The 26,522-nt window shown below is 45.1% G+C and overlaps 1 protein-coding gene across 5 annotated transcripts in view; it reads left to right on the top strand.

Moving 5' to 3' along the window:
- Positions 1 to 22,169, top strand: part of LOC147115087 (collagen alpha-1(XV) chain-like) — a 483,626-nt gene extending 461,457 nt beyond the window's left edge. For 4 of the 5 annotated variants that reach the window (XM_085993355.1, XM_085993353.1, XM_085993354.1 and 1 more), the window contains 6 exons: positions 3,571 to 3,699; positions 3,784 to 3,843; positions 3,945 to 3,986; positions 6,215 to 6,412; positions 19,241 to 19,353; positions 19,808 to 22,169. In XM_085993355.1, the coding sequence (XP_085849481.1) occupies positions 3,571 to 3,699; positions 3,784 to 3,843; positions 3,945 to 3,986; positions 6,215 to 6,412; positions 19,241 to 19,353; positions 19,808 to 20,027 (762 nt within the window). In that variant the 3' untranslated portion in view covers positions 20,028 to 22,169. The remainder of the gene's footprint in view (positions 1 to 3,570; positions 3,700 to 3,783; positions 3,844 to 3,944; positions 3,987 to 6,214; positions 6,413 to 19,240; positions 19,354 to 19,807) is intronic. The other variant, XM_085993352.1, reaches the window with a different exon arrangement.
- Positions 22,170 to 26,522: the final 4,353 nt, after the last annotated feature.

The following is a 26,522-nucleotide window of genomic DNA, read 5'->3' as shown; positions in this document are numbered from 1 at the left end:
GAGATAGTGGATGCATTGGTTGTGATCTCCCCAAATTCCCTAGATTCTAGAGTGGTCCCAACAGATTGGAAGGTCGCAAATGTAACCCCGCTGTTCAAGAAAGGAGGGAGAGAGAAAACAGGGAATCATTTGTCAGGAAAATGCTGGAATCCATTATTAAGGAAGTGGTAACAGGGCATTTTGAAAACCATAATATGATTAGGCAGAGTCAACATGGTTTTATGAAAGGGAAATCGTGTTTAACAAATTTATTAACGTTTTTTGTGGATATAACTAGCAGGGTAGATAGAGGGGAACCAGTGGATGCAGTATATTTGGATTTCCAAAAGGGATTCAGTAAGGCACCGCATAAAGGGTTGTTATGCAAGATAAGGGCTCATGGGGTTGGGGGTAATAAGTTAAGATGGATAGAGGATTGGTTAACGGACTGAAAATAGAGAGTCGGGATAAATGGGTCATTTTCAGGTTGGCAGGCTGTAACTAGTGAGGTGCCACAAGGATCAATGCTTGGGCCTCAGCAATTTACAATTTATATTAATGACTTAGATGAAGGAACCAAGTGTAATGTATCTAAGTTTGCTGACGATACAAGGCTAGGTGGGAAAGTAAGCTGTGAGGAGGACACAATGAGCCTGCAAAGGGACATAGACAGGTTAAGTGAGTGGGCAATAAGGTGGCAGATGGAGTATAATGTGGGGAAATGTGAGGTTATTCACTTTGGTAGGATGAATAGAAAAACAGAATATTTTTTAAATGGTGAGAAACTATTAAATGTTGGTGTTCAGAGAGATTGAGGTGTCCTCGTACAGGAAATACAGAGGAAAAGCAAGCAATTAGGAAGGCAGATGGCAGGTTGGCCTTTATTGCAAGGGGGTTGGAGTATAAGAGTAAGGAAGTCTTGCTACAATTGTACAGGGCTTTGGTAAGACCACACCTGGAGTACTGTGCACAGTTTTGGTCTCCTTATCTGAGGAAAGATTCTTAGAGGTAGTGCAATGAATGTTCACTGGATTGATTCCTGGGGTGGGAGGGTTGTCCTATGAGAAGAGATTGAGTAGATTGGGCCTATACTAGGGGACATTGTCTCAGGATAAGGGGTCGGCCATTTAAGACTGAGATGAGGAGAAATTTCTTCACTCAAACGGTTGTGAATATTTGGAATTCTCTACCCCAAAGGGCTGTGAAGGCTGAATCGTTGAGTATATTCAACATAGAAACATAGAAACATAGAAGATAGGAGCAGGAGTAGGCCATTCGGCCCTTCGAGCCTGCTCCGCCATTCAATGAGATCATGGCTGATCATCCAAATTCAGTACCCTGCCCCTGCCTTCTCCCCATATCCCTTGATCCCTTTAGCCTCAAGAAATATATCCAACTCTTTCTTGAATATATTTAATGAACTGGCCTCCACCGCCCTCTGTGGCAGAGAATTCCACAGGTTCACCACTCTCTGGGTGAAGAAATTCCTCCTCATTTCAGTCCTAAATGGCTTACCCCTTATCCTTAGACTATGACCCCTGGTTCTGGACTCCCCGGCCATCAGAAACATCCTTTCTGCATCTAGTCTGTCCAGACCTGACAGAATTTTATAGGTTTTGATGAGATCCCCTCTCAATCTTCTAAACTCCAGTGAGTATAAGCCCAATCGACACAATCTCTCCTCGTACGTCATTCCTGCCATCCCAGGTATCAGCCTGGTGAATCTTCGCTGCACTCCCTCCATGGCAAGAACGTCCTTCCTCAGGTAAGGCGACCAAAACTGCACACAATACTCAAGGTGCGGTCTCACCAAGGCCCTGTACAACTGCAGCAAGACATCCTTGTTCTTGTACGCGAACTTCAAGGCTGAGATAGATAGATTTTTGGACTCTAGGGGAATCAAGGGATATGGAAATCTGGCGGGAAATTGGAGTTGAGGTCGATGATCAGCCTTGATCGTATTGAATGGCAGAGAAGGCTCGAGGGGCCATATTGCCTACTCCTGCTCCTATTTCTTATGTCCTTAAAATCTTATGTTTAGCGTAACTTCCTTGCTTCTGTACCTATGCCTCTGTTTGTAAAGCCATGGATCCCATATGGTTTGAAATAACCTTCTCACCTTGTCCTGCCATCTTCAAAGATTTGTGTGCATATGCCCCCAGGTCTCTGTTCTTGCACCCACTTGAAAATTGTACCATTTAGTTTATATTGTCTCTCCTTATTCTTCCTACCAAAATACAGCGCTTCACACTTCTCTGCATGAAATTGCATCTGCCATGCATCTGCCCATTTCATCAGTCTGTCTATGTCCTCCTGAAGTCTGTTACTATCCTCCTCACTGTTAACTACATTTGTGAGTTTTGTGTGATCTGCAAACTTTGAAATTATGCCCTCTATACCCAAGTATAGACCATTAATATATATCAAAAACATTTCATGTATCATAGTCGAGAACATTGGCCCACGCTTTTCATGGATAAGTGGACAACTCCCTGCCCTGTGACCTCTAGAAGGACAAAAGCAGCAATGTCACAGGAATACCATCACTTCCAAGTCGTACACTTAGACATATATTGCCATTCCTTCATCGTCGCTGGATCGGTATCCGAGAACTGCCACCATGTGGGAGCATCATTCCCACAAAGACTGCAGCGATTCAAGGAGAATGCCCACCACCACCCTTTCAGGAAAACGATGAATGGCCAATAAATGCCGGCCTTGCCAGCATCGGCCACATCCTGAGAACAAATAAAAGAATCAGAAACTAGAAACAAAATTCGATTTATCTGTATTGTGTGCCACATACTGTTGGCCTTTCTCTGGGTGTAGTAAAGTGTGCTAGAGGTTGCAGGGATGTTACTAGCTTCCATTTGGCACCATGAGGTGCCCACTACAACAACTTGCATTTCTATAGTGCCTTTAATGTAGTAAAACATCCCAAGGTGTTTCACAGGTGCGTAATCAGACATAAAATTCACACCGAACCAAAGAAGAATACATTCGGACAAAAGGAGCATCTTAAAGGATGAGAGTGAACAGAGAGATTTAATGAGGAAATTCCAGAGCTTGAGGCCTAGACAGCTGAAGCCATGGTGGAGCGAAGTCAGGGATCCATAAGAGGCCAGAATTGGAGGAATACAGAGTTCTCAGAGGATTGTGGGGCTGGAGGAGATTACATATATGGGAGCGGCGAGGCCACGGAGGGATTTGAAAACAATGAATAGAATTTTAATGAGGAATTTCTGAACCAGGAGCCAATGTAGGTCAGCGACCATAGGAGTGATGGGTGAACAGGACTTGGTGAGAGTTAGGATACAGCAGCAGAGTTTTGGATGAGCTCAAGTTTATAGTGGGTAGTAACTTTTATCCTTACCACAAGGTGATTCTGTTGGTTACTTCTGCTTGGAATTTTTTCTACAGCTTCCTCTGAGATTTTATATGTAATTCTATGTAGTATTGTTACCAAGAATTTTGAATGAAATGATCATTCATCCTGTAAATCTTATCTCATTTACTTCCGTCTTGTTAAATATTTCTGATTTAATAACATTATGACAATGTCTAATCTTGTTTATTTCATGATCTGAATAGGTAGCAATGTTCAACAACATGGACCTTATGCACAAAACAACCTATTCAATGTCTGAAGGTTCCTTGGGCTATGTTACAGATAGGGGTGACCTTTACATTCGAGTTTACAATGGCTGGAGAAAGCTCCAGGTAAGTTTCTAACTCTGAGCTCTAATTCTGCAGTTTATTGTTGAGTCAGAGTTTTAAATAGTTTTTTTGTGATTCTGTTGGCAGCTTGGTGATCTGATTCCTGCTCCCGCTGATGATCCGTTTCAATCAGTTAACTCTATCTCAGTAAGTAAGAACTTCTAACTTGCTCTTAAATTTAAAATGAAGCAAGGGAATGCTTCCAAACAGGTTTATGATTTTTTTTTGTGTTTCTTTTCATATATCAGGCACCAAACTCATTCCCAAAGATAAATGATCAGAAGCCAGCGGTAAGTTTGTTTATTTCTTAATGTTGCAGCGTGGGGTGGTAAAAATTAACCCCAGGAGTCAGTTCTAAGTCACAAAATTAATCAATATCAAATTCAAAGTGGCATAGCACAGAAAATGGATAAGAGATCAACATTTGCTCATTGTGAATGCTGTACTTATTCAACGTACAAGTCAATCTACAGGCACATCAATAATCGCTTACAACACTTAGATGTAATTTACAGGAAACTTTCGTTTAACCGGAGGTTGAAAGTCCGGAAAGCTCTATCTACCAGCAAAATTCAGGAGCCGTTTCCTATAAGCTTTTTTACTTCTCGTTGCTTTTTTTTTCCCAGTCAGGCTCTGCAAGGTCTGTAGCTAAGCAACAACTTCAGCTAGAGACGCTTGCAGCTACAGCCGACTGTTTTGAAGCTGTGCAACAGGGTTTGTTGATTCACATGGAGCTGAAAAGCTCTGTGGCCTAGAAATTCGGTGGGCTGCGCCACCAGTTAGCGCCTAAAGAGGGCACTCAGTGGCTTTAGCACCACTGGCCACGCCTCCCGCGATATTTAGCTGGGGCGCTAATGGCAGCGTTAACCTGTTGCGCTGTGCCGCCTCCGATGATGTCATCGGTGTGCACAGCGCCCCGCTACCACCCGATCTCGATATTTGGCAGTGACTGCCTCTGTAGCGCCGTTCGCAAATGGCGCCCGGTTCACGGGGCCTTCCTGTGGCAGCAGTGGCGCAAATTAAGGGGGAGGTGCGGGGCAGCCGTTTTTTTTCGACGGCCGCCTGCCAGCACCTCCGTCCCCGGCCTCCTGATCGTCCCCCGCGGCATTGCCGGCTGTTTTCCAAGAGCCTGGCACTTCTCCTCGGTGCCGGGCTCTTTTGCCGGCACTCGTGATCTCTGATCGCGCTGGTGCAGGCCCCTCCCCCTTAAGAATGGGAGGAAGGCCTGCAGTACCGCAGCGCGCCGTGCCGCAGCGTATGGCGCTGCGGCACGTTGCGCTGCGATATTCAGTTTCAGCGCCCTAAGAGGGACGCGGAGCGCCTCGAGCCTCGCCCCGTGTCCCTCTTGGGGTGCTCAAGCTGAATTTCCGGCGGTCGCTACTGCTCCAAACGCTGCGCTAAATACAGCACCCAGGCGAGCTTGGCACCCCGTTTGCAGCTCCACCCAATTTCTCCCCCTGTATGTTTTAACATTAGGGCTGGTTTATACGGCAGTTTTGATGGGACGGCACCAACTCGGTCCCGTCAGTGCCGGATACCAGAAAGTTTCCTGTATATGTTAGTGGGTTGTCTAATTTGGACAGGAAGAATCCATCTTACATCCTCCAACTGATCTGTCAGCACGGTGGCATAGTGGTTAGCACTGTTGCCTCACAGCGCCAGGGACCCGGGTTCGAATCCGGCCTCGGGCGACTGTCTGTGTGGAGTTTGCACATTCTCCCCGTGTTTGCGTGGGTTTACTCCGGGTGCTCCGGTTTCCTCCCACAGTCCAAAGATGTGCGGGTTAGGTTGATTGGCTATGATAAATTGACCCTTAGTGTTAGGGGGATTAAATACGTGGGGTTACGGGGATAGGGTGGGATATGTGTAGGGGTTACGGGGATCGGGTGGGATATGTGTCGGTGCAGGCTCGATGGGCCGAAATGGCCTCTATCTGCACTGTGGGGTTTCTGTGATTCTGTGAATCACGGCTTACAACTAGATGTGACCCTTTAGGGACAATTTGCTTAATTTTCATTCCCAGTCGATAGCTTTAGCTGAACATATCCAGAATTTGAGGGTCCGGATAGAAAATCATGACAACAGGCTGCGGTTTCCTGCTATGCTTGGTTGGCAGCCTGGGGCCTTCCCACCAGTAACATGTCTTTGGGGAAAAAGGCCCCCTTTGACTCAGCCACTTTACTGAGTGGAGTAAGGTGTTACCTGCCGGGTTTTAGTTACTCTTGTGAGCGAAGCTTGTGTGTCATAGGTTCGAATCCGCGGAGGGGTGGGGCCCTTCCGATATCCTGCCATAACTGGGTGTTCTGCCAGCACCCTGCTAAAGCTACGGAGAAACCACTGGGGAATTTCCACGCCCATGTGTTTTATAGAAAGCATTGGCTTGAAAACTTACCTCAGTGCGACTAAGATAAAGTGAAAAGTCTGGTGTTTATTTTGGGGGGATTGATCTTCACTTCTTTGGGTCAGGGATTTACTATTGTGTATTTTAACCCAAACCTTTCTTTCTGTTTCCTTTAAGTTACACTTGGTCGCTTTAAACGCACCCCTGACTGGTAACATGCGGGGTATCCGCGGGGCTGACTTGCAGTGCTTCCAGCAAGCTCGAGTGATGGGCTCGTTGGCAACTTACCGAGCTTTCCTATCCTCTCAACTACAAGATTTATACACAGTGGTGAGGAAGGCTGACAGATTAAGCATGCCAGTCGTCAACCTAAAGGTAAAAACACATATATTGGGTGCTGCCTTTGACTAAATATGAGTTAATGTATTCAAAAGTAAAATTATAGAAGTTAAGGGGAAAAATTGATGTACAAAAGTTCTGAAAATTTTGTCTACAATTTATTTCAGCTTGTAGATAAATAATTAGAGGTGGTAATAACTTAGCATTTTAAGGAACCTTCAAGTCCTTTTCTATGTTATTGCCTGAGGGAGTCAGAGAGGAATTTTCCAGTATATTTTTTCCCTTATTGGCCCTGAATTTTTCTGTTCTTTTGCCTCTCCCAAGAGATGATATGGCTGTGGGGGGAGGATGTGTCTAGTCATGATGTTCCAGTCACGTATAGGCCAGACCGTGTAAGGAGAGTAGGTTTCCTTCCCTAAAGGACATTAATGAATCAGTTGGGTTTTTACTACTTGGTCACTTTTATTTCAAGATTTTTTAAACTGAATTCAAATTTCCAAACTGTCATGGTGGGATTTGAACTCCTGTTCTCTGGATTATTAGTCCAGGCCTTTTGATTACTCACCACTACACCTATTCTGAATAAGAAATAACAAATTGAGGGAGCAACTAAGAGATGGGCTTGGGAATGAAGATAAATTGGGAAACTAATTGGCAGAGACAAAACAATAACCAAAAAATGGTATGTTTGACGATGTATTGAAGAGGCTGCAAATGAAGGGGGTGATTTTGAGAGGCCTACAATGGTGTAGTTTCTACTATTCAAATTATTAGTAAGGCTCAGTGCCAGTTGTAACATGCGCAAAAATGTTGAACAAGAGCTAGAATGAGAAAATTAGAAAAGCAAATTGCAATGGACACCAGAGGATGTTGTTTGAATATGTTTGCAACAAGCAGAGTACAAAGAACAAATAATGCCTTGAGGAATGAAGGGTTGGTGGCAATGTTTTAAATGTGGACGGCTTTCATCCAGTTTGTTCATATTTTCACTAAATACGGTGCTGATAATTTTTTTCCCCTAATTGCTCTGAGGGAGTTAAGAGTTAAACACAAAGGGCTGGATTTTCTCAATGGGAAGCTTTTGGAGGCGGGACTGCTGCTTGCCGCCTTTCAATCCCGCCTCCATCAGCTTCTGGCCAACCAACGGGATTTTCCCCTGATTGACCTTGTCCCAGCAGGCTAATTAGGGGGAAGTCAGTGACAGAGCACGTCAACGTCTGACGTCATCTGTCAAGAACTTTTGAAAGAAGAAATGTCACCGTTTGCCAGCTCTGTGAAGCTGTCAAACACTGACATTCTGTGTAGTTTGATGAGTCCTTGTGTTCAGGGCTCATCAAATCTTTCAACTTTGCAGAAATCACCTGGCTGTTGGTTCGGAGGATCCAAAAGCCAGTCTGTGATATCTACAATGGAGATGTCGGGACTCCGGCTCCACAGCGGCTGAAGGCTGTAGGCAGAAACAAAAGTAAGTGAACATTTTCTAACACTTTACACTCAACTTACATACTTACCACTCCACACTTGCACCCATCACTCACCTCTACATCGCACTTTCAGACCCCTCCGACCCCCACAGACCTCCTACTCATCTCCTACACCCTGGCGGGGTTCCCCGAGGTCGGGAAGCCTGCACTTCGGCACGAAAAATGGGCTTTAATCCCTTCCCGCCTCCAAGAAGACGGGACCCGGGGCAGCACAGCTTCCCGCCTCCCGGCAAGAGAGCACGGAGGTGGGTTGGGGGCGGGTTTGCCACCTGCCCCCAAATTCTGCAACTTTCTCGGCAGTCCCGCCTCCATACCCGCCTCCTCAGGGCTGAGGAAATACAGCCCGTAGTGTTAGACTGAAGTCATATGTAGGTCAGACCAGATAGGGGGTGGCAGGTTCCCTTCCCTGAAGAGCATTAGTGAACCAGATGGGTTTTTAAAACAATCCAACAGTTTTCATGATCATCTTCTGATGCCAGTCCAGAAATGAGCAGATTGATTGAATTCAGTTTCACATCTTGCCTGGGTGGGATTTGAACTCATGACCAGTGGGTTGCTAATCCAGTACCAGAACCACTTGGTACTGTACCCATGATGGTATATTCAAGAAGGCAACTAAACTGGTAGGGGGTCATTTTAACTTTGAGGGTTAGTGTAAAATGGGCGATAATAAATTAGCCACTCACTATGCACCACGGCGATTTCCCTTCCTTTGACTTCAGTGGAAAGGAAAATTGGGCGTGGTGTATAACAGGCAGTTAATTCGATATCACCCCTTTTACACCATCGCCCCAAAGTTAAAATTACCCCCTATAACTGAGTCTATGGCCATTAATAAACCATGAAACTTTTCACAGAATCCAAGCCTTGCTGTATAACTATAGAAATGAGAAGAAAGGACTGATCTTACGATGTTGGCTCTCTCCCATGAGATTGAAAATTGCAGGATTTCTCATAAAATCATCCCTCAGAAATGAGGATTTGATAGGGTAGATACAGAGAAACTATTTCCTCTGGTGGTGGAATCAAGAACAAGGGGACATAATCTTAAAATTAGAGCCAGTCCATTTAGGAGGGAAATCAGGAAGCACTTTTTCACACAAGGGTAGTAGAAATTTGGAACTCTCTCACCTCAATAGGCTGTGGATGCTGGACAATTGGAGCTTTCAAGACTAAGATGGATAGATTTTTGTTAGGTAAAGGATATGGAGCAAAGGCAGGTAAATGGAATTGCGATATAGATCAGCCAAGATCTAATTGAATGGAGCAGGCTCTAGAGACTGTATGGCGTCCTCCTGTTCCTATATTCCTAGAGGGTACTGTGGTTGATATCTTGCAAAGTGGATTGGGTGCCACAGTTGTTTTCATATCTTCCCTTAGAGAACAGTGAAATAGTGGAAGGATTCACAGGCCGATTAACAGTCTGTCCAGCAGTGACATAAATGCTGCTTTCATGGCCATAACCAACTTTATACCAGGCAATGGGGTGGCTGTTCCTATACGGTGGGAGGGTGTTATGGGCTCCCACAACCCATACAATGAGGGGATGCCACCCACAACCACCGAACGCAAGTATCCCGCTGGATGTCAACCCAGTATTCAGAGCCCAAGTCCCGGTTTCCACGCGTAAGGAATGTCTGAAGCAGGGTCCGAACCCTGCACCCAGAGGCGGAAATGGTATCATTAAGCCAAAGGCTTGCTCCGACACAGCCGAAGTATAGAGGACAATTGAAAAGCAGCCTCTGTCAGTCCAGTCTGTGAAATAGCTCTGAGGGATTAACCCAGGAATATTAGCTCTGTTAGTATTACATCGCTGTTGGGAATAAATCACTAAAGGCTATTAGAAAATGAGACAATTCAAGAGCATCTAGTTAGAGGAAAAGCAACGGGGGATGGGATGGAGAAGATGACGTTCGGCCAGACTTTCCACAAGAAATCTGATTGGTTCATCTGAATATCTACATTGTGTTTCTATATTTGTTACCTTTCAATTCCTGTGATCTCTCTCTCTACCTTACTTAGGCAGGAGCTCTTCTGAGTGTGATTAAAAAATAACTTTTATTCATCAAGTTGGTCACATGATAATCATTGAATGATCAAAGAGAAACTAGGGGGGGGATTTTCTCACTGGAGGCAGGTTGGAGGTGAGTTTCGGTTTGGGTGGGTTCCAAACTCGCCTCCACTGGGAGGTGGGAAAAATTGCGATTTTCCCCTGATTGGCCAGTTGATTTCAGAGGTGTGAGTTGCCCTTGGCCAATTAGTGTTTTGGGACTGAAACTCGCCTCTGCTGACATCACTTTTCCAGCCTCATTTAAGGGCTCCTTGCTGCCTTGGATCATTCCACTGGATTTCTGCCAATGCTGCACCACCTGCAACATTTTTTGAGAAACCACTATGTCCAATTCCAAGGCAAGGGCCGCCCTGAGGTTTTCGGATGAAGCGCTGCAAATGTTGGTCAAGGGGGTGAGAGCTAGCAGGGAGGTGCTCTTCCACTCATCTGGGACGTCACTCAGAATGCATTACAACTTGAATAAGCAATGCAAAATTCAAATGCAAAGCTTCAGTTGTCAACAAAAGTTGATTAAAAGCAGGTTATTGACGATTATTAGAATTCATTGAGGATACAATCAGACCGATGGGTTAAGGCACATCACAGTTTTTCAGGAGGTTGGTAGTTGACATGAAATTAATTAGATTATTAATTAGTGAAAAGTTAGATAATAAGAAAACAGGATAGTGTTCAACTGTCATAGCATTTATTCAACAGCAGTGTCCAGTGATGACAACACGCACACCCCCAGACCGTTGCCCTGTCATTCAAGTTTACAAGTAAATCCATAGGGTATAAGTCAGAAGAGGCTACATGGGCACCCAAAAGAGCCTTGGTGATACCACTGGGAGTCCTACATCCAGTTTAGATGCATTGAAAAGGTTCCATGAGAGGAGGGTGGAGAAGAATTTCAATGGAACTCAAATCTATGACAGGAGGACGAGAGAGACAGCAGGTAAATGTTACAATCCTCACTCATGGGTTGGAGTCATGCCCACCCACAGTAACATTTACTGTTTGTAAAATCTACCAATAAATCTGTTCTCACAGGAAGTATCAATGGAGATGTTCTTTGGGTTGAACTGGGGAAAGGATGATAAGCTAAAGACACTGCCAGTTTCAGAGTAACGTATGGATTCGTAACATTATACTTAAACGTTGTTGACTTATAGAATAGATTGCTATTTGCACACTGAATGTAGGGTTGTTTCGAAGGATTCAAGATGTGAAATGGACCCATTGATATCGTTGGAAATATGTGGATGTGAGCTTGGAAGCGAGTTAGGATAGGGTGTCCAGTTTCTGAGCAGGTCCACAGGATGGAACCAAGTGTTCTTTTTCTTCTTCCTTCTGTTCTAACAGTGATATTCTGTGAACATTCCCACCAGATTCCCATTGTGTAGCTATCGCTGGGCCAGAAAGCACAAATATTGGAGTCCAACGTGACATGGAACTATTTGAAAAATAATAACAGCTCCCCAGACCAGGAGCCAACTGACTGCATTGCACGCGAATCCCAATTCGGTCGTTAAAGATGGAGATATGGTTAGTAGATAGGTAGGCCCAAATCCTTCAAGAAAGAAAGACTTGCATTTATATAGTGCCTTTCATGGCCTTGGGACATCCCAAAGTGCTTTACAGTACTTTTGATCTGTAGTCTCTGTTGTAATGTAGGAAAACGCAGCAGCCAATTTGCAAACAGCTAGGTTCCATGAACAGCAATGAGATAAATGACCAGACCATCTGTTAGTAGTGTTGGTTGAGGGATAAATGTTGGCCAGGATGCTGAGGAGAAGTCCCTTGTTCTTCCTCAAAATAGTGCCATGGGATTATCTGTAAAATGGCACCAGTGACAACATGGTGCTCCCTCAGTACTGCACTGGAGTGTTAGCCTAGATTATGGAGTGGGACTTGAACACACAACCTTCTGACTCAGAGGTGAGAATGCTACCGCTGATCCACGGCTGAGAAGAAGAGGTGGCTAGGTGCAATTAATAGCTGTTCCCTATTGCATAATATCCTCATGTTCTTATCAATTTTTACAGAACAAAGACAAAGATATTACTTAGGCAGCTTAAAACGCAGTACTGTCAACTCAAATTACCAATTAGAAAAAGCTAAACTGACTTTCAGTCAGCATGCAGACAGAGATGAGGTGCTTATTGGCAGAGGTGAGGATTTGCATTCATTTTTGAGAAGCATTCAACTGCTCCCTGTGTATAAACAAGAGACTAGTGTTCAGATAAATGGATGGTTATTTCAGTAAACCAGATATATATTTCCCTTTCATGGTGAGTGAATTAGGGCATCAGAATACTTTGAGTTAAATGAAGACACTTCATATCTAAGTTTACTGTAAATAGACATCACAGTATTATATAAAATAAATAGGGTAAAACCTGCACATCCAACATGGAACTGCACTTGATGGGGAGATGGGTCGGAGGTAGTAACTAGGAGTGCACAATTTACCCTTCAGACTTTTCATGCTGCAATTAAATTTAAATACCTAGGAGCATGTTAGCACCAGTCACAGAAAGCATGCAAATACTTTCCAAGCGTTCCAGGGACAGGTTAACTGTGATGGTGTTTTGTGACACAGTTGTCTGTTCGGCCACATATTCCTGACTGCTCTGAGGTTATTGCTTGCTTCATGCATTGCTCAATAATCTTAATTGCAGATTCCGGTGTTAATTCCAGATACTCTAACTAATTCAGCCAATATCTAATGGAGCTGTAATGGACCCCAGACAGTAAAGGAAACCCCAGCTCGGCCTGTTACTGGGGACGGCTCTGATTGAAACCCCGGCTCGGCCTGTTACTGGGGACAGCTCTGATTGAAACCCCAGCCCGGCCTGTTACTGGGGACGGCTCTATTGAAACCCCGGCTCGGCCTGTTACTGGGTGTTGTGTCAGTACCTTTCTACCTAGACACAATTAGAACTCAGAAATCAGAGATTCAAAAATGAAATGCTTTATTCCAAAGAAAAGGAAAGTTCTGGAGAGTTCCGAACAAAGAGAGCTAAACTTAACCAAGAGAACACCCAACCATTTATCTGCTGTGACAGCGCCACCACAGGTGGGAGGAGAACACATAATACATAACATATTCCTCCCCTCTTAAATGAAAGGTCCACATTATTCCTCAACAGGTAAGTTACTTTCAATGCACTCAACTAACCAAGGGTACAGGTAGACTGCCTCAAACCCTGACTTTACCCTGGGGTTTATTCTGCCCCAGTCTTGTGGGTAAGTCACTAAGCCAACAGATCCAAGCGTCTTGGAGGCTGCCGCTCTCTGACAGGATACCGGCGATCATCGCTGGCTTCCACAACAGTAGGCATTGACACAGGCCTAGATAGAGAAGGTGCCGGTGTCAGTCGAAAGTCAGGAGTTTGCACAGGTGGAACAGTCTCTATGACTTCCTGTGTTGGAGAAGAGCACTGTGGCAAAGGATGCTGGTTTGCGGTATCATCCGGAAACAGTTCAGGCCAACCAGCCGTTGGAGCCTCTGTGGCTGTCTCTGCTCCTAGCAACAGTTGATCTGTGTGTCTTCTCCAGACGACGTCCTCAGCAGTCTCAACCGTGTAAGACACAGGGCCCGTCTGTGCGATCACCATAGCAGGAACCCATTTTGGTCCAGTGTTGTAGTTTCGAGCTAGGACGTGCTCTCCAGGGTGAAACCGTCTCTCCTTGGCTCTTTTCTCTCTCTTTTCAACTTGAGCTTGTTGTTGACAATGGACAACCTGTTCTGCCCTTGGAGGTTTGAGTAAGTCAAAACTTGTCCGCAACTGCCTCTTCATCATGAGCGAAGCGGGGGAAGTTTTGGTTGTGGCATGCGGCTCGTTCCTGTAGGACAACAGGAAGCTGTTCAGACATTGGTGGATTGAGCCCTGACCTTGCGATGCCTTCAAGGCGTGCTTCAAAGTTTGCACGAACCTTTCTGTCTGGCCGTTAGTAGAGGGATGATAGGGCGCAGACCTGATGTGTTGGACACCATTCACATGCAGGAAGGTTGCAAACTCCTGTGATACAAATTGTGGACCGTTGTCACTTATGAGTTGTTCCGGTGAGCCATAATGGCTGAACATCTCACCAAGTTTCTCAATTGTTTTCTCTGCCGTGGTAGACCTCATCACAGCCACTTGCTACGAGGGTCCACAACCACCATAAACATCTTCTCTTCGAAAGGACCGGCGAAGTCCACATGTACTCGCTGCCACACTTCTGCAGGCCAATCCCAGCGGCGTAGGGTTGCCAGCTGTGGAACATTCCGCACCCTTTGACATGGGGAACATGTTTTGGCTTTCTCCTCAATATTCCCATCGAGACCTGGCCACCAGAAGTAGCTTCTTGCCATTTCCTTCATCTGAACCATCCCACTGTGGCCTGTATGAAGTTGTTGCAGTATAGGTTCCCTCAGAGGTGGCGGAATGATGACACGGCGTCCCCAAAGAAGACAACCTGCCTGGACGGAGAGCTCATTTCTTTTTTGAAACGTAAGGTTTCAAACTAGGAGAATCTCCTATAGCTCTCCCTCGAATGACATCGTCCATTACCTCAGACAGGACTGGATTGTTGCAGGTGTACCTTCACACCTGAACTGCCGTGACAGGTGCTCCCTCCACTTGTCTAAAGTAGAAGATGTCTATCTGACGAGGCTCTGGGGGAGTAACAGGCAAGGGCAGCCTCGAGAGACCGTCTGCGTTGCCGTGCAAGTCTGATTTGCGATATTTGATGTCGTATGTGTGTCCTGACAACCGTAAAGCCCACCTTTGCACCTGCTTGCAGCAAGAGACGGAATTCCGGTGTGGGGCCCGAAGATTGAAGTCAATGGATGGTGGTCCGTCAGGAGTGTGAACCTTCTCCCAAACAGGTACTGATGAAATTTTCAAATTCCAAAAACGATTCCCAAGGCCTCGCGCTCAATCTGTGCATAGTTACTCTCGGCCTTGTTCAAGGTGCGTGATGCGAAGGCGATAGGTTTCTCTTCACCAGAAGGCATGATGTGGGATATGACTGCTCCCACACCATATGGTGACGCATCACATGCTAGCTGCATGGGTAGCTTTGGGTCGAAGTGTGTCAGGACATTCGACTTCAGCCATGCTTTCTTTGCTTGGGCGAAAGCTTCGTTGCACAGTTCAGTCCATTTCCATGTTTTGCCTTGACATAGCAACTGATGTAACGGCTTCAGCAATGTTGCTAAGTCTGGAATAAACTTCCCATAGTAGTTAAGTAGCCCCAGAAATGAACGTAACTGGCTCACATTCTGGGGTGCTGGGGCCTCCACGATCGCCTTGACCTTTGACGGTGCCTTATGCAGGCCATTAGCGTCAATCACATGCCCCAGGTACTCAACTGAAGACTGAAAGAATTCACATTTGTCTTTACGAACTCTGAGTCCGTACTCTTTCAGTCGTTGTAGTGTCGCATCCAAGTTCAGAAGATGATCCTCCTCATTTGTCCCAGTGACAAGGATGTCGTCCAGGTAGCACTGGACTCCTGGCAGTCCACTCAAAATCTGATCCATTGCCCTTTGGAATAGAGCAGGGGCCGACGTAATTCCAAACGGAAGGCAGCAGTACCTGTATAGCCCCTTGTGTGTCACAATTGTCAGCAGCTCCTTCGATTTGTCATCGACATGCATTTGTAGATAAGCCTGGCATAAGTCTATTTTGCTGAACTTTTGCCCTCTGGCCAGGCCCGTAAAAAGATCATCAATGAGGGGAAGAGGGTACTGTTCCGCAGACAGCACCGGGTTAATAGTCACTTTAAAATCCCTGCAGATTCGAACAGATCCATCCTTTTTCAGGACAGGAACAATGGGTGTGGCCCATTTGCTCACGCTCACAGGCTCCAGGACTCCATTCTCGACTAAGGCCTCCAAGTTAGCCTCAACTTTTGGCCTAATTGCATAGGGTACAAGTCGGACTTTGTGAAACTTCGGCTTGCTGTCAGGTTTAATGTCCAGTCTCACGCTGATCTTTTTCATGCTCCCAAGTTCCCCATTGAAGAGTTCTGCATGTTTGTTTAACACTGCAGTCAGACCTGACTCCCCTTTTGACATCATGCGGACTGCAGGCCAGTCCAGCGTGAATTTCTCTAGCCACGCACGTCCCAGTAGCAATGGGTAATTTCCCTTTACCACATATAGTGGCAGTTTCGCAGTCTGTCCGTTCAATTTAACTGTCACCTCAATGGCGCCTCTCATGGCCACAGGTTCGCCGGTATACATCTTTAGCACAATGTTTGTTGGCTGAAGGGTAAGATGCTTTAGCATTTTGTTGTAGACAGTGTCTGAAACAAGGGACACAGCCGCGCCTGTGTCCACCTCCATCCGCACTGATTGTCCCTCCACCAGTGGTGACACCCAGTAACCATTTGAACCACCTGCAACCATCAGTATGTGCACCTCTTCCTCCTCAGAGGTGTCGCTCCCCTCTGTTTTGCTTGTTACATCATACTGCACTGAATGAACACTCTTTTTCCTCTCTTGTCCAAATACAGACATTTTGCTTTCATGCTTTCCAGCTCTGTGTTCTTTTTTTACCTCTACAGGCGCGTACAATGTGACCCTTTTTGCCACAATTTCGGCATTCCAGCTCCGTACACCAGCAGTCATTAGCGTGATAGCCCGTTTTCCCACAACGGTAACATGTGCCGTTCCGCGCACCTTTAGGCTCAGACGACACCTTATGAACTCTCCCTGTTGAACTCAACTGATGAGCCTCCTTTTCAGACCACACACAAGTCTGTCTCTAATGGTGTCATTCAGCACCTCCTTGAACTCGCAGTGTTCTGACAACCTTTTTAAAGCAGCAATAACCATCGTCACTGATTCCCCCTCCTCTTGATTCCGTTTGTGAAATCTAAATCTCTCAGCAATAACCAGAGGTTTTGGTGAAAAATGTGCTCCAAGAATTTCCACTAGTTGCTTATATGTTTTAGTTCCTGGCTTATCTGGCTGCACAAGGCTGCGAAGTAAATTGAATGTCTTCGGCCCCATTACACTCAAAAAGGTAGGCACGACCTTTTCGTTTGCCACTGCATTCGCCAAGACAAAATAGTCAAAAAGTTCCGTATAAGCGCTCCACATTTTCATCAAAATCACCGATGTTTCCTAATATAGTAGCCATCTCACGTTTCAAATTTAAATTTCTGTTTACTCACTGCACCCGTAACATTAATGTGATGCTGCAATCTCTGTTCTGAGTGTTTTGTAGTCGAAAACAAGAAAGTTCCCACAATGCAGATTCATCTGATCCTCGTCGCCACTTTGTTGTGTCGGTACCTTTCTACCTAGACACAATTAGAACTCAGAACTCAGAGATTCAAACATGAAGTGCTTTATTCGGGAAAGAAAGGGAAGTTCTGGAGAGTTCCGAACAAAGAGAGCTAAACTTAACCAAGAGAACACCCAACCATTTATCTGCTGTGACAGCGCCACCACAGGTGGGAGGAGAACACATAATACATAACACTGGGGACGGCTCTGATTGAAACCCCGGCCTGTTACTGGGGACGGCTCTGATTGAAACCCCGGCTCGGCCTGTTACTGGGGACGGCTCTGATTGAAACCCCGGCCCGGCCTGTTACTGGGGACGGCTCTGATTGAAACCCCGGCTCGGCCTGTTACTGGGGACAGCTCTATTGAAACCCCGGCTCGGCCTGTTACTGGGAACGGCTCTATTGAAACCCCGGCTCGGCCTGTTACTGGGGACGGCTCTGATTGAAACCCCGGCCCGGCCTGTTAATGGGGACAGCTCTGATTGAAACCCCGGCTCGGCCTGTTACTGGGGACAGCTCTATTGAAACCCCGGCTCAGCCTGTTACTGGGGACGGCTCTGATTGAAACCCTGGCCCGGCCTGTTAATGGGGACGGCTCTGATTGAAACCCCGGCTCAGCCTGTTACTGGGGACGGCTCTGATTGAAACCCTGGCCCGGCCTGTTAATGGGGACGGCTCTGATTGAAACCCCGGCTCGGCCTGTTACTGGGGACGGCTCTATTGAAACCCTGGCTCGGCCTGTTACTGGGGACGACTCTGATTGAAACCTCGGCCTGTTACTGGGGACGGCTCTGATTGAAACCCCGGCCCGGCCTGTTAATGGGGACGGCTCTGTTGAAACCCTGGCTCGGCCTGTTACCGGGGACAGAGTTTCATTAAAAAAAAATCTGTACAAATTAATTTTGCTGTAAAACACAACACTTAAACATAAATAATTCTTAATTTCTTTCATCGTGGAAAGCATTTATCAAAATACATGACAACCCTGTTTACTTTAAACATTGCTCTCGTGCACAGTTTGGACACGGTAAGCAATGGTTCACTATTGATTTGTGATCGTTCGCATTCCTGGATATTGAACTGTCAGTCATTTACTTCATATGAGCATTGAAAATGCTTCTTCAAATGCTTCATATGCTAAAGGAGTTGTATAACATAAAGCTCTCAGATTTGATTCCTGATCTGTATTGAGCTAGCCAGTGTCAACCAGAGCAGCAGTTATCTACAGTTGGCCTCATTTCCCTTGAGTTAGGGAGGGGAAAATCGGTCAGAATCCCCACTGCTAGATGCTGTCCAGTGACTCCTCTCAGCAAATGGTGTGTGGATGTCGAACGAAGACAGGATTGGCCTCGCCTGTGATGCCCACCCCCCTTGCCCCCATGGTAAAATACCTTGTCAAGACTCATATATAACCTGGCAACAGTTGGAAAAACACCTCCAAAAGCTTACTCCATAGAGCCACATAGTGGCCAGATCCTGCAACCATACTGTGATAGTTATCATAGTAAAATTAAATGAGAAATGTTGACATCGCAAGTTATAATGGGAAATGTTGTCACAAATGTATGACCAAAAATAGTTACAACCGGAAGTACGGTAAGTGTGCATACAAGATTTTTAATAATAGCATTTCTATAGATGGATAGATATTGGAGTCTTAATGTGCACAAGTTAATGAATGTGGAGTACCAGGGACTAGAAGGCTATTGGTGCCTATAGACCTGCACCTCAGGTGAGTTATAGCTTCATGAGCAGAAGGAAAAAAACTGGGAGAATTAAGAGTCTGTCCAGTGAGTGTGGTGATCCCAATTACAGGGTTACTGTACCAGTACCATCTCTTCCAGACAGCAGGGGATTGGGGGCAGGCAGGCATGATATTGTAACTCATTTGTTAATTACCTAAAGTGTTTGATTAAAAGATAACACCACCTGCTTTGTCAAGTGGAAGTAGATGAATTTTAATTTCCACCTCTAGGAACATACCTATTTAAGAACATAGAAACCTAACTCGGGTTAATAAGTCCTGTTTTTTTCTGACAGGGGGACGTGCTTTTTGACAGTTGGGAGTCCATCTTTAAAAGCCACGCTACTTTCAACGCAGACATTCCTATTTATTCATTTGATGGTAGAAACATCATGAGGGATTCTTCCTGGTAAGTCTCTGTTTGTGACTCTCACAAGAAAAATTCCGCAGAATTCGCTCCGCACGCAAGAAGGACTTGCATTTATATAGTGCCTTTCATGACCTCAGGCCATATCAAAGCACATTCCAGCCATTAAAGTACTTTTCTTGAAGTGTAGTCGCCGTTTTAATGTAGGAAACGTGGCGACCAATTTATGCACAGCAAAGTCCCACAAACCGCAATGCGATAAATGGCCAGTTAATCCATTTTTAGTGATGTTGATTGAGGGATAAATATTGGCCAGGACACTACGGCGAACCCCCCCAGCTCTTCTTCAAAATAGCACCATGGGATCTTTTTTGTCCACCTGAGACGGAAGGCGGGGCCTCGGTTTAACTTCTCTTCCGAAATTGGCGTGTTCATGTTACGCGTCACTTCTTCCCGTGAACTAAAATTCTGCTTCAATTTTATTTTTATTTTCAAGGCCGCACAAAATAATATGGCACGGGTCCAGTGAAAGCGGAGGCCGAATCATGACAAACTACTGCGGGGCATGGCGGACAACAGACATGACCCTCACTGGCAACGCGTCGCCACTTACGAGCAGAAAGCTCTTGGATCAGCGCTCGTATAACTGTGCAAATAACTTTATCGTTCTTTGCATTGAGAACAGCTACTTCCATGACGACAGGAGGAGAAAATAACAGCCTCCGACTGCACGTGAAAGGTTTGGAATTATATCGAGTCTACAATCTCATCACAAAATCAGTAAAGGGTGGCACACTGTTACTTTCTATAAATATGTTAATGTGGGGACAATGTAAATATCGCTTCCTGACGAGATTGCCAATTTGCAGAAAGTTAGCAGAAATGGAAGCCAAAGATGACATACCTCAAAAATCTGCATGGGCTGTTTTTTTAAAAAGCAAACCTTATTTGTTCTAATGAACTGCTCACGCGCAGTTCCTCAATCACACTTGTGATACTTTGGTGCTAGTGAAAAGTAAATTGAAATGGGACTGCTGTTAAGATGACCGTATTTATATAAGTGCTATTGACTCAACTTGTGCATATTACAAAAAAAGTAAAGCCAAGTTGGTAAGATGGGGTAAACTATCCGATTGTGGCCTCCCACTGCCGAGCCTTGTCCGCCAGCTTTGTCTATTAGGTAATCATGATTTTCCACCCATTGGGAATACACTGCAATGACTTTCACTGGGAATGCTCGTCTTTGAATCCAGCCTCCGTAATAAAGGATCTTTTTTTTCCCCAAACACTGCGACAAAATGAAACTAGGTTTTTTTGTGAAATCTGTCGTCACTATGTTTAAACAACGCAGTGCGCAAACATTTTTTTAACACAATGTACAATGTAAATCTATGCATTCTTACTACTAAACTCTGCATAATGGTATCTCAATGCGCATGTAGGTGCATTTAACAGTGTTGTTTCTACATTAACTGGGACCTTACTAACATCTTTCTTGAATGTTTCTGAGAGCAGTATTATTTAACAGTAACAACACTGTATTTATTGCTTCTGCCCGTTAATACTGTACAGGTCCAATTTTGCCAAGGTGCAAGCAAGCAGCAGGGAGCCTCGCCCGCCGACACGGGTATTGAAGTTACCGGCGATTTTCCTACCCTTGTTTACTGGATATCACATGGCTGGCAGGCAGGGCTTTCCCGCTGGTAGCCCACCCTTGTAAAAGTTGGCCCTTCCATTTGTTTAATTGCTTTTTATACTATGCAGTTCTCCTGCAGTTCAGTAGATTTAAACATTTTCCCAATTTTGTAAAACAATAGTGATATGATAACAGTAACAGTTTCACAGCAAATTCTTGTTTAAATAGTTCGAACTTTAGAAATGGCAGCTTTTCAGCATAATCACTTCCACTGCAGATTTAATCAATTTACCCTGCAGATTTCGTCCATTTACCCTGCAGATTTCGTCCATTTACACTAGATTTTGTCGATTTACACTGCAGATTTTGTCCCTTTACACTGCAGATTTTGTCCATTTACACTGCAGATTTAGTCCATTTACACTGCAGATTTCATCCATTTACATTGCAGATTTCGTCCATTTACACTGCAGATTTCGCCCATTTACACTGCAGATTTAGTCCATTTACATTGCAGATTTGGCCCATTTACACTGCAGATTTAGTCCATTTACACTGCAGATTTCGTCCATTTACATTGCAGATTTAGTCCATTTACATTGCAGATTTAGTCCATTTACACTGCAGATTTAGTCCATTTACATTGCAGATTTAGTCCATTTACACTGCAGATTTTGTCCATTTGCACTGCAGATTTTGTCCATTTGCACTGCAGATTTCGTCCATTTGCACTGCAGATTTTGTCCATTTACACTGCAGATTTTGTCCATTTACACTGTAGATTTCGTCCATTTACACTGCAGATTTCGTCCATTTACACTGCAGATTTAGTCCCTTCACCCTGCAGATTTCATCCATTTACACAGTAGATTTCGTCCATTTACCCTGCATATTTAGTCCATTTACACTGCAGATTTTGTCCATTTACACTGCAGATTTCGTCCATTTGCACTGCAGATTTAGTCCGTTTGCACTGCAGATTTCATCCATTTACACTGCAGATTTCGTCCATTTGCACTGCAGATTTCATCCATTTACACTGCATATTTAGTCCATTTACACTGCAGATTTATTCCATTCGATGAAGTTCAGCGACCACACCAGTGAAATAATGTTTGCATGAATCAGCAACTTTTTAATATATGAACCAAATGTCTAAATCAGATTGTATTAAATGAAGGATGTTTCACACGCTGAATAAACTAAATACATTTTTTTTGTAGATTTCTTTCCTGTCTCATTTTTGAAATCAAGTTAATCTTTAATGGAACACTGGAGAATGGAGAAGGAGCTTCCTGTGTTAACACGTGTAATTGGTTTATACCAAGCTGGTATTTTCTAAACTAAACACTTCAGTATTAATGCCTTTAATGAATTGCCACATTTCTGTTTGAGTCCCATTGCAACAGCCCGTATTAGCACAGAATATCATAATGTAAGATCTTTGCAGAGATGATTCTATTTACTTTAGTTTTGTAACAGACAAACTAAACAAGCTACTGACCCTGGCACTTGGTCTCTCCAGCTCAGCTGCTGTTCATTGAATGGTGTCAGTGCCAGAATGAGAGTAGTTCAGAATTTTCCATGGTGGTAAATGGCTGCCTCACTGAGGGGGGAGGAGCAGACCTGAAAACCAAGTGCTTGTTGTCCACTCATGGACTATGAAGATGGCCCTAGGGCAGTGTTATCCAATACATTAATCACATGTGGCTAATTGCATGTCTGATTAGTAAATAAGAATGAAGTAATACTTCCATCTCAATATATCTCAAGGTCGTCGTCGTACGTGTCTTCACACTGCTCCCTTTGGGGAACTGTATGAAGTGGTGGAAGGATTTCTGGCCGCGTTAACACTCTTTCCGTGACCGTAACCATCTACATACCAGCCATTAGGGTGGTTAGTCCTATGGCGGGAGGGTTTTACGGGCTCCCACAACCCATACGAGGGGGGGAGCCACCCACACCCACGGACGCAAGTATCCCGCTGGATGTCAACCCAGAATTTAGAGCCGGAGCTCCGACTCTACTTGCCGGGACTGTCTGGAGCGGGGTTTGAAACCCGACACCTTCTGGCCCAGCGGCGGGGATGCTACCGCTACACCAAAGGCCCACTCCGATCTCAAGGTGATCTCAATAGAAATAGCAGAAGTCTGGAATTCTCTTCCCCCAAAAGGCTGTGGCTGCCGGGTCAATTGAAATTTTCAAGACTGAGATAGATTTTTCTTAGGTAAGGGCATCAGGGGAACTGGAGCTAAGACAGGTAAATGGAGTTATGGGGCAGTATGGCCACCACCTGTTCCTATATTCCTATTACAGCCTGGGTAGAAGAGAGGTGCTAGAACAGTGTTGTCCAATATATTAGTCGCTAGCCATATTTGGTTAATTGATATTCCAGATGGTATTTCTGATTAGTAAATTTCAATACTCCTATTCGCACAGCGTATATATGTGAACTTTAACCTTTTTGTGGGTTGGTAAAATGATAGGGTGAAAAGCAGAGCGCGTACGTGTTTTTTGATTGTTGTGAATGCTTTACTTCCTTGGTTACTGAATGGTGGTAGATGTTTGTTAAGTAAATATACACACGTGAAATATATTGTGTATTGTGAGTATATGCAAGGCATTTTCTACTAAAATTAATGCAAGTGGCTAAAACAGTGTCACTGTAGCGAAACTTGTGATTAGTTAGCGATTTCTATTGGACCGCACTGTCCTAGAAGAGCCTCCTCAGACAAGGGAGCAATACAAGAGTAAGGAAGTCTTACTACAATTGTACAGGGCCTTGGTGAGATCACACCTGGAGTACTGCCCACAGTTTTGGTCTCCTTATCTGAGGAAGGATATACTTGCCTTAGAGGCTGTGCAACAAAGGTTCACTAGATTGATTCCTGGGATGAGAGGGTTGTCCTATGAGGAGAGAATGAGTAGACTCGGCCTATACGCTCTGGAGTTTAGAAGAATGAGAGGTGATCTCATGGAAACATACAAGATTCTGAGGGGGATTGACAGGGTAGATGCTGAGAGGTTGTTTCCCCTGGCTGGAGAGTCTAGAACTAGGGGGCATAGTCTCAGGATAAGGGGTCAGCCATTTTATACTGAGATGAGGAGACATTTCTTCACTCAGAGGGTTGTGAACCTTTGGAATTCTCTACCCCAAAGGGCTGTGGATGCTGAGTCTTTGAACATATTCAAGTCTGAGATAGATTTTTGGACTCTAGGGGACTCAAGCGATATGGGGATCGGGCAGGAAAGTGCAGTTGAGCTCGAAGATCAGCCATGATCTTATTGAATGGCAGAGCAGGCTCGAAGGGCCGTATGGCCTACTCCTGCTCCTAATTCTTATATTCTCATGTTCTTATGTACCCTTAGACCTAGACTTGGGTATTTTTTTTTGTTAATGCGATGTGGGCATCACTGGCAAGGCCAGCATTTATTGCCCATCCCTAATTGCCCTTGAGAAGATGGTGGTGAGCTGCCTTCTTGAACCGCTGCAGTCCGTGTGGTGAAGGTACTCCCACAGTGCTGTTAGGGAGGGAGTTCCAGGATTTTGACCCAGCGACTTTGAAGGAACGGTGATATACTTCCAAGTCAGGATGGTGTGTGACTTGGAGGGGAACTTGGAGGTGGTGGTGTTCCCATGCGCCTGCTGCCCTTGTCCTACTAGGTGGAAGAGGTTGCGGGTTTGGGAGGTGCTGCCGAAGAAGCCTTGGTGAGATGCTGCAGTGCATCTTGTAGATGGTACACACTGCAGCCATGGTACGCCGGTGGTGGAGGGAGTGAATGTTTAAGGTGGTGGATGGGGTGCCAATCAAGCGAGCTGCTTTGTCCTGGATGGTGTCGAGCTTCTTGAGTGTTGTTGGAGCTGCACTCATCCAGGCAAGTGGAGAGTATTCCATCACACTCCTTACTTGTACCTTGTAGATGGTGGAAAGACTTTGGGGACTCAGGAGATGAGACACTCGCCGCCGAATACCTAGCCTCTGAATTATACAGAATTAAAACTTATAAAGGGGGAAAGTAGTGTTTGGCATGAAAGAGGAGACCAAGGTCCTTGGAATCAGCTTTAACAATGGTGGCGGTGATCCTCATGATCTCAGATGGTGAGTTCCATGAAGAAGGACTGAGCATGGATCCATCCAAGGTGATGTCTCCTGAATGTGAAGAGGCAGCTTGGGAACTGCAAGATGAGTTAAACAAATTATGTAAGAATGCATAACAATTGTGGATTAAATTTAATACAGACAGCTGGAAAGTACTGCATCCAGGAAGAAACATCATGGACAACACACAGACTTGGTGCATAGTAAAGTTGAGAGATCTGGGGTTTTAATCAACTCAATCTTCAACAGCCTAGAAATGTGGGCATGCTCACCTTTATGCACACAGGGGGCACAGGGCACATTCCCTGTACTTGAATGGTGAAGCAACAGATGCTCCCAATATTGGGCATCAGGCCTCATTTCAATGGAGCCAGCAAAGAGGAAACCAAAATCGGGCCTCTGCTAGCGTCACAGCGTCCCTCGGGTAAACAAATCCAGAGATCAGGGGAGCAGCGATCCATGTTCTTTAAATGTGGAGTTGAGCACTTCTTTTCCCTGGCTCCACATTCAGGTAAGCAAGTTTCAAAAACTTACCTTTTTGGTAGCAGGCGGTTCCAAGGTCTGGTTTTACTGAGTGCAGCTGGTGTTGTCGCCGGCTGCCTCAGGGCAAACCAGTCTTGGAATGGGGACTTCAAACAGGCGTTCAGCCCCTTATTTGTATATGCAACGGGCCTAACGCCTGTTTAAGGTATGGGCCCTGGACACCTGCTTTTTTCCTGTACAAATACTTTCAGCTCAAAATGTGCACGTGCATCCTATTCACCATATTGGGGGTTTAGTAGGCGGCACGGCACGGCCAAATTTATAGACCAACATGTCTATTCATTGTAGAGTAGCAGCCAAAGAAGACAAATAGATTTCTGAACTATAGAGGTAGCAGGTCAAGACTGCACCCCCACTACCCACCTCCCCCCCGCAGACATTTCTTGTCATGAACATAGGCCAATAATGTAGCCCTAATTGTTGGACCCGCGTTTGCAGTTAGAGAGGCTCCAGGATGGGACCAGAGTGTCACAAAATTACCTCCATGTAGCCAAAACAATAGAATACAAACCAGAGGAGATCATGTTCAAACCATACAGTGCTCTGGTTAGACCACACTAAGTACCAGGTCCAGTTTTTGATCACCGAGACACAATGGAGACATTTAAGCCCAGGAGGCAGTGTAGGGAAGAGTCATGAGGCTGATCACTAGTGTGTGAGGGTCTGAGTCAGCAAGAAAGACTGGAGAAACTTGGAAGTACATTTTTGTCTTCACTACCTGGGCTGTAATCAGTAGAATGAATCACCACACATTATAAAACCTATCTGATTTTCATTTGACTGAAAGCAATGGAATGAAAATTGGGCAGGTTCTATAACAGGCAATCTGCTCCACCAGATTACTGCCCAGATAGTGAAGATGAAAATTTACCCGTTGTTTGTTTTTCAACCTTCAAAGGAGGCATTTGAGATGATCTTAGACAGGCAAATAT

The sequence above is a fragment of the Somniosus microcephalus genome, chromosome 7, assembly GCF_052327205.1.
Source record: "Somniosus microcephalus isolate GS21.2 chromosome 7, FLI_Smic_1.0, whole genome shotgun sequence".
Taxonomy (NCBI): domain Eukaryota; kingdom Metazoa; phylum Chordata; class Chondrichthyes; order Squaliformes; family Somniosidae; genus Somniosus; species Somniosus microcephalus.
Note: the sequence above shows the minus strand (reverse complement) of the source record. Positions and strands in the feature narration are given on the sequence as shown.